Genomic DNA, 11,463 nt, shown 5'->3' with positions numbered 1-11,463 from the left:
GGCACAAGAACACGAAGCACAAGAATGTGCAGCAAATCCACACCCCCATTTCCATGGAGACGCACACTTTGAGCAGTGGGAGCAGCTAAACCAGAGAGCTAGAGGCTGCGTGTGGCCTTCCCATCTGTTTGTGGAACCGGCCGAGCCCACCAGCCCTTCTGGAATATGCCAGAGGTAACAGATGGGCAGTCTGGCCCTGTCTACTGCAATAAAGAAATACTGTAAATTTCATCTGAGTCATCTTTTCCAGTCTTATATTAATGACACACATTCCAATTATCTGCAGTAACTTAAAAGTGTCACTGTGTGACTGGAGTGTTGCTACAACCCTGTTGTGTATCAGATCATAGTAATGCTTTACTCCCGTGTGATTTCTGATGTTTAACTAGATACGATTTGCCTGAAAAACATTTCCCACACTCACAGCATCGAAATGGTTTCTCACCTGTGTGACTTCTGATGTATAACAAGCTGTGATTTGCGTGCATAACTTATCCCACACTCAGAGCAAGGAAATGGTTTCTCACCTGTGTGACTTCTCAGATGTGTAACAAGCCGTGATTTGAATGAAAAACTTTTTTCACACTCAGAGCATGGAAATGGTTTTTTACCTGTGTGACTTATCTGATGTCTAGCAAGCTGTGATTTGAGTGGAAAACTTTTCCCACACTGAGAGTATGGAAATGCTTTCTCACCTGCGTGACTTATCCGATGTCTAACAAGATGTGATTTGCGTGCAAAACTTTTCGCACACTCAGAGCATGGAAATGGTTTCTCACCTGTGTGACTTCTCTGATGTATAACAAGCTGTGATTTGCGTGCAAAACTTTTCCCACACTCAGAGCATGAAAATGGTTTCTCACCTGTGTGACTTCTCTGATGTATAACAAGCAGTGATTTGAGTATAAAACTTTTCCCACAATCAGAGCATGGAAATGGTTTCTCACCTGTGTGACTTCTCTGATGTATAACAAGCTGTGATTTGAGTGGAAAACTTTTCCCACACTCAGAGCATGGAAATGGGTTCTCACCTGTGTGACTTCTCTGATGTATAACAAGCTGTGATTTGCGTGCAAAACTTTTCCCACACTCAGAGCATGAAAATGGTTTCTCACCTGTTTAAGTTTTGTTGAGATCCTGTGAACAAGCTCCTCCCAGCGAAACGCGCGTCACTTCCGGTCCGGCACCCGACTTCCGGGACCTCGGCAACGGGGCTCCGACGGGCGGCCTCCTTCCAGCACAAGCCGCAAGTTTCACACCGCTCTTTGCAGCGGATTACTAGCTCCCCTGTTCAGCTCTCTCCCTCTGTGCCAAAAGCACAACACACGGGAGAAGCTGCCCCCGCCCAGTGCATCAAAGCACCTGGCAACATAAAAGCCGGCACACTAATTGCCTTATGTTTTCTGACCACTTTACACTCAAACAAGGGATTTTACCCTTACATGGTAAAACATACATTCTTTTGTTCAGCCATTTAATGGGTGTAAATATTAAACCCTTGGATACGGTGCACAGATACAAGGCACTTATCCAATACAGGGAATAATACTATCAGCTGTCATCTTATTGGTGTGATAATTAAATGTTTAATCATGTTATCATCACCAACTTCAGTCAGAAAATTAAGAAAGCATTATTATCCTTAACCAAGGGCATTTCATTGACAGGAGAGCTTTTTGCTTATTCATTATTAGAGCAGCTTTCAATTGCAAATATGTTTGCTTTCATTGATTGTGACCACTTTGTCAATTAAAATCAGTTGATTAGTGCTATTTATTGGCAATAAGAACCTCAGCTGCTCTTTTAGTACTTGTGCTGGTTCAAATTAATTATTTTCAAATAATTCTTATGTTGAAATTTGAGTCAGCTTTATTGCAGTATTCCTAGCAAAATATTATTTTGATTTTTGCATTTCTCAGCAATAGAAATCAGCTGCCTTCTGCAGCTCATGTGATTTATCTATAAATATCTATATCTGTTTGTGATAAATATAAACATTTGCATTATGCAGTGACACAAGTCAACTGCTCATTGTAATTTATGTGTCACATTTCTCAAACAAATTGTATCTGTTTTTCAATTGGACACAGTACTGCTACAACTGCTTCTTTCCCTGCAAAATACCAGTGATTGTAAAGTCAGCTGCCTTAATGTTGCAAAGTTATATCATTTATCAATATCTGTTTGTGATAAACATTTGTATCATGCAGTGACATAAGTCAGCTGCTCATTGCAATTTATGTGGCACATTCTTAAACAAATTGTATCTGTTCTTCAATTGGACACAGTGCTGCTATAACTGCTTTTTTCCTTGCAAAATCCCAGTGATTGAACAGTCAGCTGCCTTGTAATGTTGCAAAGTTATATCATTTATCAATATCTGTTTGTGATAAACATTTGTATCATGCAGTGACATAAGTCAGCTGCTCATTGCAATTTATGTGGCACATTCTTAAACAAATTGTATCTGTTCTTCAATTGGACACAGTGCTGCTATAACTGCTTTTTTCCTTGCAAAATCCCAGTGATTGAACAGTCAGCTGCCTTGTAATGTTGCAAAGTTATATCATTTATCAGTCACCTTATACCAACTAACTCTTTATTAGGAAACTATTTATAACAACTATATTTTGAGATAAGGTGCCACTCAGACAGCTGTATAAAGCAATTCCATATTAATATTACTATTTTTGTCATATCAGTATTTAATCATCACACCTCAATTTGCGTGAGGTCATCATTTTCTCATCATCATTCTTTATGTGTTTCTAACCTTTTCCACATTTTGGTTCCCTCGAAAACCACGGGAGTCCTTTTTAAGGACCATTATTTGGCTACTATTTACCCATTAGTTCTGCTAACAGAACCACAGCTTGCTAAGATTAGCGGCTTTTTAGGCTGAGAGGTACTTACTATATCTTCTACAGTCATACCATGCTGGATCTGCCCGATCTCGTCTGATCTTGGAAGCCAAGCAGCATTGGGCCCGGTCAGTACCAGAAAGGGTGACCTTCCGGGAATACTGGGTACTGTAGTCCAATTAAGGTACATACCTTTCATTGACTAGCAAAAAAACTTTTTTGCAAGCCAACACCACAAGATACGCAATAGAGCTGACCACCTAAAAAGGAGCCCAGCAATAAAAAAGCCTTTTTCTTGAATCTCCTATATAAAAAACACATATATACGTGTAATCATACATTCATGGAGGTAACAAGAATTCCTTTATTTTCGCTATGGACAAATGTCTTACAATAATACTCGTCTAAAATCAAGTGGGTTTACAGCTAAATTATCTGTCACCCACCCCCATTAGGCGAGTGACATATCATTATATCGTCATATTTGTATACCATTTAATACTTGTTTTAATCCTTTTTTGCTGTCTTATACAGCATTAATTACTTTTTTTCTTATAAGGTTAATCAATTAATTAATAATTCTTGTATAAAAAAATGTTTCCTTAATAATACTTGAGTATATTCTTATCGTCTGAAGAATAAATTAAAAGTTACGTTTTAATGCTACATATACATTCCACGGATCCATAAATTTGTCATTCAATTATAATCAAGTGTGCCCCAGAGAGACATATCAAACAGTCCCTTTTTTTGCTTCTCTGCAAAACCACCTTCCGCAGTTTGGACATGCCTGGTCTATGCTATTGGGGAAATCAGTTTGTTTTCAATGATTTCCTGTATATTCACTCCAGATACGTGAATGGCTGGGGGAAACAATTTCTATACTTTGTATAACTTGTTTTCATGTACCATTTGTTACAAATACAGACACTACTGTATAAACTATGGAACCTGTGTGATCAAAGGAGACTTGTAAATTACCAGGTGGTAAAGGATGCAGTGTAAACGACACCAAACTTTGTGTGACAGGAAGAAGGAAATTGCTTTATGCAGTTATATCCTTTTAAAATGTAATTTATTTATTTTTTGTAAGATATCCCGACTGGATGGAAAAGACTCAGGGTGGGACTACCCCATGAGATTCAGTGTGGTTTTACTGTATAAAGAGAGTCCTGCAGCCTCAGGGGGATATATACCATCTTCTCTCTGCTGTAAACATCTGCTGTATTGCTGTTGCCCCTAGAATTAGGGAAGAGGTTTTTTTAGAACTATTTGAGCGAATAAACATGTTTTGCCTAAAGACGACCGCTTCATCTTGTGACCAGCAGGGCTATGCTAAACATAGCTCCGTCTTTCAGGCTGTTTAGGGTAACACCCAGTGTCTCCAAGCTCTGCCATCCGTGAGCTACCATGCCATGCTAGGGCAAGCGATTAGTGGGGATCAGTCAACACCACACAGGTGTGGTAAGACAGCGTGTCGACACATAGAGCAGAACCTTGTTTCCAGACGCAACGGGAAGGAGTCTGGTTGTGGCAGCATAGTACCCGCCCAGTGCGCAGTGGGTGGATTCAGTTACAGGCGGTTACTGGCGGTAAGTGGGAATCCCCTAATTGGCCAGGTCCCGTGGGACCTGGACTTCATTCTGTGACGACGGTGCTTTCGGAGGCGTTCAGTCACAGATAGTCACTTTGGTTTATTGGCGAGACCCTAAATCCCACCTACCTGATCCTCCTGTGGGATCCTGTGATTCTCCTCTGTACACTCCTGGGAATACAGAGGACGAGGACATCTCTCTGGGGTATCTCTGTTACTGGGTCCATCTGTAGGAGACACACAGTGACTGAGTACAGTGTATATATGTGATTATCAGATGATGTGTGTATATAGGGGCCTCCATACCTGCTCTCCCCTGTACAATACATGACAGTCTCCTCTTACCCAGTGATGTGAGGGGCCGGTGATTCTCCATCATCACGTCCTTGTACAGACCCCTGTGTTCCTCTATATACTCCCCCTCCTGCATGGAGAGATAGACAGTGACATCCTGACACCTTATAGGCACCTGAAACACACAGTGATACACACTATAGAAAAAGAACATCCTCACAGGTTTTCTGACATTCTCTTAGTGTTATGTTAGTCAATGTGAATATGGAGAGACGCTACCTACTACCACAGTGTATACACAAAGAGCAGAAATCTGCAGCTGAATGGGCGCCGGTCTCATCTCATATATAAAACACAAGCTTTTATGAAAAACTATTAAAATAATAGAAATCCTCACAAAACAGCCCATAAGATAACAAAAGCAGAGGTTATGGTAGACTTCCCTAGATAACCCTCTTTCTCTGAAGTCCACAGTGTTCACAGGATCTACCTTGGGATATAGAATAGTGACAGCGGACCGAGCACCAAACAGATAAGCTTTTCAGACTCCCAGGATGCAATGGGCCAGCCCCCTATATCCCTGACTCCCGGCTCAGGCAATTCAGTTGGTTCCAAATCTCAAAGCAGGAGCAGTTAAAGATGGAGACCTATTCAGGTGAGAAGAACATACACACACTTCTATACCTAAGGACAGGAAGAGGTTAGTAAGTGTACAGATTCTTAAATCAGTTGCAACAGGGAGGAATCCATGTGAACACGGTGGACTTCAGAGAAAGAGTGTTATCTACGCAAGTCTACCATAACCTCTGCTTTCTCTATAAGGGTCCACAGTGATCCACAGGATCTACCTTGCGACATCCCAAAGCAGCCACTAGTGGAGGAGACGCTCCTGATTGGAAAGAATGCAAATGCAGCATCCTGAGAAGCAAATGTGTCAAAGGCATAATGTCTAATGAATGTGTTAATGGATGACCATGTGGCTGTCTTACAAATGTGTTCAGCTGAGGCGCCACGGTAGGCTGCCCTAGAAGAGTGGGCAGAGACATTGGGCCTAATTCAGATCTGATCGCTGCTGTACGTTTTCACACAGCGGGCGATCAGATCCTAACTGTGCATGCTTCTGAGCCTCAATGCGCACATGCGTCGGACGGCTACAGCGGGCATCGGCGGTCAGCGAAGGGATGGTGCGAAGGATCCATTCGCACGGGCGTATACAAGGTGATTGACAGGAAGAGGCTGTTTGTGGGTGGCAACTGACCATTTACAGGGAGTGTCCGGAAATCCGCAGGCGTGTCCAAGCGTTTTGAGGGAGTGTGTCTGACGTCAGCTCCGGCCCCGATCAGCAGGATTAAATCGCACTGGAAGAGTAAGTCCTAGGCTGCGTAGACTGCACAAACTGATTTTTAGCAGCTCTGCTACACATAGGAATGCACACTTGCACAGTGAAAATACACTCTCCCTGTAGGCGGCGACTATCTGATCGCAGGACAGCAAAAAATGCAGCCCAGCGACCAGATCTGAATTAGGCTCATGATCCAGAATCAGGAGATCAGCTTGGGAATATGCTTCTGAGATAGTCATCCGAAGCCACCTGGCCAGTGTTTGCTTATTGGCAGGCAATCCTCTCTTGTGGAATCCATATAGAACAAAGAGAGTGTCTGTCCTTCTGATGACACTGGTACGATCCACGTAGATCCTTAGAGCACGAACCACGTCCAATAATGCATCTCCCACAGAGAGGTCCAGTACCTGAAAAGCTGGAACTACTATTTCTTCATTAAAATAGAACTTTGAGACCACATTTAGGAAAATACCCAGATTTAGTTCAGAGAATCGCTCTATCTGGACGAAATATCAGAAAAGGAGGGCGATACGACAGTGCCCCTAAACCTGATACTCTTCTAGCTGAAGCAACTGCCAGAAGAAAAAGAACTTTAGCTGTCAACCATTAGAGATCCAGGTGACTCAGTGGTTCAAAAGGAGCAACTTGAAGTGCCCTGAGAACTATTTCTAAGTCCCAGGGAGTTGGGGGGGGGGGAGGGGTGGAGTGGGGGGGGGGGGGGATGTTGAATGTGAGGCAATACCTTGAAAAAAAAAGTGTGAACATTCTGTAGGTTAGCAATTTTCTTTTGATACCATACAGATAATGCTGACACTTGTACCTTCGAGGAAGCTACACAGAGAGCCTTGTCCATTCTCGCTTGAAGAAAAGCTAGAATTCTAGAAACTCTGAAAGGCCTAGGATCAAAACTTATGGCAGCGCACCACAGAAAATAAGCATGCCAATATATGAGAGCAGAGGATACTATCTGTGCTTTAAGCAATGTTTGGATTACCTCATGTGAAAAACCTATTGCTTTTAAGACGGATGTTTCAATAGCCTAGATGTTTGTAGAGACAGGTATCCTAAAATATCAAATCTGGATGTTGAGGCAGAAGAAACGGAGCGTCCACAGACAGCCTCTGCAGATCTGTGTACCAATTTCTCCTGTGCCACCCTGGAGCTATTAGTATCATGGCGCCCCCTTCCTGTTTGAATTTTCGAATCACTCTGGGTACCACAGAAATTGGTTGAAACACGTGAGCCAGATGAAAATTCCATCTCACTGATCAAGCATCCACGAAGATTGCTTCAGATCCCTTGTTCTTGCCCCGTATGCGGGTGCTTAGTTGTTCTGACGGGAGGCCATGAGATCTACTTCTGGCAGTCCCCACTTGTTTACCAGGATCTGAAAGACTCCTGGATCTAAGGCCCATTCGTTTACATGAATATTGTGCCTGCTGAGAAAGTCCGCTTCCCAAATTAGGACTCCTGGTATGAAAAATGCTGACACGGCAGGATGATGAAGTTCCACCCACTTTATCATGCTGCTTACCTCTTTTATTGCCTTTCGACTTTGAGCGTCTCCCTGGTGATTGAGGTACGCTAGTGCTGTGGCATTGTCCGAGCAAATCTGAATCGGTTTGCCGTGAAGTATTTCTTTTGCCTGGGTGAGTGTCATGTATATGGCCCGAAGCTCCAGGACGTTGATTGGCAAATTATTTTCTTCCTTTGTCCAGTGTCCCTGGAACCAGTTCTATTCTGCCATGGCTCCCCAGCCCTGAAGACTGGCCTCTGTTGTCAGTAGCACCCATTCTGAGATCCAAAAGGTCAACCTTTCTCCAGATGGGACATCTGCAGCCACCAGGCTAATGACAGACGCACTTCCAGAGGAAGAATTATTGTCTGGGATTTTATCATCTGATGCTGTCCGTTCCATATGGAGAAAATCAGATGATGAAGGGGTCTTGAATGGAATTGAGCATATTCTACCATGTCGAATGTTGAGACCATTGATCCCAGAACTCACATTGCTGCCTGGATGGATACTCTCCGACTGTGTAGCAATTCCTGAACCCTCAACTGCAATGTGTTTATTTTGCTCAAAGGCAGAACGATTCTCTGAAGACTGATATCCAATACAGCCCCCAGATGTGTCATTCATTGTAATGGAACTAACGAGGACTTTGCCCAATTCATGAGCCAGCCGTGATCCTGCAGACAGGCTATTGTCACTTGGAGATGGCACTCAAAAGTTTCCTGGGACTGAGCTAGGATAAGCAAGCCGTCTAGCTATGGGAAAATCCTTACTCTCTGACGACGGAGTAGAGCTGCCATCACCACCATGATCTTGATAAATACCCTTGGAGTTGTGGCCAATCCAATTTGAAATTGGAAATGTTGGAGGATAGCAATCCTGAGATAACACTGATGAGAAGCTGCTATCGGCACATGGAGATAAGCATCCTGAATACCCAGGGACACCATAAAATCCACTCCCCCCCGCCCCCCGGCTCCATAGCTAGGATAATGGACCGCAAGGTTTCCATACAGAATCGGGGCACCCAGATATATTTGTTCAGAGTCTTAAGATTGAGAATGAGTCAGTAAGATCCATTCAGTTTCTAAACTAAACACAGGTTGGAATAGAAACATTGTCCCCTCTGTGCTTACTCCTGACTGCAGCAAATTCTGAACTGTGTCCTCTAAAGCCCTGGCCTTCATTTCCACCGGAGTCAGACTGCAACAAAATAATCTTTGAGGGAGATTTTTCCTGCAGGAAAAAGAGTAACCGTGAGACACCACTCCTTGCACCCAGGTATCTGTGCTGGACTACTGCTATACCTGTGCAAAAAGAAGTCGGCCTCCCATCCTGGGATCCAGCAGGTGGAGGCCCACGCCATCAGGCCAATGGCTTGGTTTCTGGTTTAGAAGCCAGGCGTCTGGTTGACCAAGGCTGCTTGGTCTTAATCTTACCAGTTTTATCTGATTGAGGCTGCTTGCTGTAAACATTTCCTTTTGCTTTACCCTGAGCCCAAAAGCCAGAAATCTGGCTTTAGCCTTATATGAAGAAGGAAAATTAACCTTTTTGGATAGTGGATAGATTCACACTAGCTCACACAGAACAAAAAGGAAAGCCAAGCTAATCAACTTGGAACAATTCAGCAACGACTGAATCAACACACTGAACCAAGTAACAATGCAGGAAAACAAAGCACTGGGCGGGCCTCCAGCATCCTCTACAGACTACGAGAAAAGGATTTACCGGTAGGTATATAAAATACTATTTTCTGTTACGTCCTAGAGGATGCTGGGTTCCATTTAATACCATGAGGATGTACCAAAGCTCCCAGTAAGAGAGGGAGAGTGCTGAGGTTCCTGCAGAACAGATTGACTAAACATAAGGTCCTCAGCGGCCAAAGTATCGAACTTTTAGAACTTGGCAAACGTGTTTGACCCTGACCATGTAGCTGCTCGGCAAAGCTGTAATGCAGAGACACCCCGGGCAGCCGCCCAGGAAGAACCCACTTTACGAGTAGAGTGGGCCTGAACAGATTTTGGAATTGTCAAGCTTGCCGTAGAATAAGCATGCTGGATAGTAAACCTGATCCAGCGAGAAATCGTCTGCTTAGAAGAAGGACACCCAATGATGTTGGGATCATAAAGGACAAAGAGTGCATCCGACTTCCAGTGACGAGAATTTCTCTTCACATATATCTTCAAAGCACGCACAACATCCAAGAACTTTGAGGTAATTGAGGAGTCAGTAGCCACTAGCACCACAATAGGTTGGTTGATATGAAAAGCCAGCACAACCTTCGGAAGAAAATGCTGACGCGTCCACAGTTCAGCCCTATCTTCATGAAAAATCAAATAAGGACTCTTGTGAGAGACCCTAACTCAGACACTCGTCTGCCTAATGCCAAGGCCAACAGCATGACCACTTTCCAAGTGAGAAACTTCAACTCCACCTCATGCAGAGGCTCAAACCATTCCGATTTAAGGAAGTGCAACACTACATTAAGATTGCATGGCGCAGCAGGAGGCACAAAGGGAGGTTGGATGCGAAGAACCCCTTTCACGAACGTCTGAACCTCAGGAAGGGAAGCCAACTGTTTCTAAAAGAAAATGGACAAGGCCGAAATTTGGACCTTGATAGACCCTAACCTCAAGCCAGCATCCACACCCGCCTGTAGAAATAGGAGAAGGTGTCCTAATTGAAACTCCACCGCAGGAGACTTCTTGGATTCACACCAAGATACATATTTCCTCCAAATACGATGGTAATGCTTGGATGTTACTCCTTTCCTGGCCAGAATAAGTGTGGGAATGACTGCATTTAGAATACCCTTACAGGTTAGGATATGGCGCTCAACAGCCATGCCGTCAAACGTAGCAGCGGTAAGTCTTGATAAACTAACGGCCCCTGCTGGAGCAGTTCCTTGTTAAGAGGAAGAGGCCAAGGGTCTTCCAGGAGCAACTCCTGAAGATCCGAATACCAATACCTCCTTGGCCAGTCTGGAGCAATGAGAATTGCCCGAACCCTTGTTCTTCTGATGATCTTTAGAACTCTTGGTATTAGAGGAAGTGGAGGGAACAGATACACTTACTGAACACCCACTGCGTCCCTAATGTATCCACTGCTACTGCTAGCGGGTCTCTTGACCTGGAACAATATGTCGGAAGCTTCTTGTTGAGACGAGATGCCATCATGTCTACTTAGGGAACGCCCCAACGACTTGACACCTCTGCAAAGACCTTTGGGTGGAGTCCCCATCCTCCTGGATGGAGATAGTGTCTGCTGAGGAAGTCCGCTTCCCAGTTGTCCACTCCCGGAATGAAGACTGCTGACAAAGCTATTGCATGTCTTTCTGCCATTGCCGCTCTGCTTTTTGTTCCTTCCTGACAATTTATGTGAGCTACCGCCGTCACATTGTCCGACTGGATCTGTATAGGTAGATCTTGAAGAAGATGAGTCACCTGCTGAAGGCAGTTGTAAATGGCTCTCAACTCCAGAATGTTTATGTGAAGAAGTGTTTCTTGACTTGACCATCTTCCTTGGAAGTTTCCCCTTGCGTGACTGCTTCCGAACCTCGGAGACTTGCATCCGTGGTCACCAGGACCCAGTTTTGAATCCCGAACCTGCGTCCTTCCAGGAGGTGAGACGTTTGTAGCCACCACAGGAGCAAAATCCTGGCTTTCGTTGACAGGATTATCCTCCGATGCATGTGTAGATGCGATCCGGACCACTTGTCCAGTATGTCCCACTGGAACACACTGGTATGGAATCGGCCAAGTTGCAGAGCCTCGTAGGCCGCCACCATCTTTCCTAGCAGGCGGATGCATTGATGAACTGACACAGTTGCTGGTTTCAAAACTTGTTTGACCATCGT

General features: G+C 44.1%; 1 protein-coding gene and 1 pseudogene across 1 annotated transcript; one reads left to right on the top strand and one right to left on the bottom strand.

Annotated features, from left to right (window-relative positions):
* Positions 1 to 441: 441 nt before the first annotated feature.
* LOC135057120 (zinc finger protein 300-like) lies at positions 442 to 3,060 on the bottom strand. The gene is made up of 2 exons (XM_063963017.1): positions 3,054 to 3,060; positions 442 to 1,115 (listed from the first exon to the last, which is right to left on the bottom strand). Exons 1-2 carry the CDS (start codon positions 3,058 to 3,060, stop codon positions 442 to 444), a joined length of 681 nt encoding a protein of 226 aa, XP_063819087.1.
* On the top strand, positions 2,920 to 3,038 carry LOC134894573 (5S ribosomal RNA; annotated as a pseudogene).
* Positions 3,061 to 11,463: the final 8,403 nt, after the last annotated feature.

This window comes from Pseudophryne corroboree, chromosome 3 (genome assembly GCF_028390025.1).
Source record: "Pseudophryne corroboree isolate aPseCor3 chromosome 3, aPseCor3.hap2, whole genome shotgun sequence".
In the NCBI taxonomy this organism is placed as follows: domain Eukaryota; kingdom Metazoa; phylum Chordata; class Amphibia; order Anura; family Myobatrachidae; genus Pseudophryne; species Pseudophryne corroboree.
Note: the sequence above shows the minus strand (reverse complement) of the source record. Positions and strands in the feature narration are given on the sequence as shown.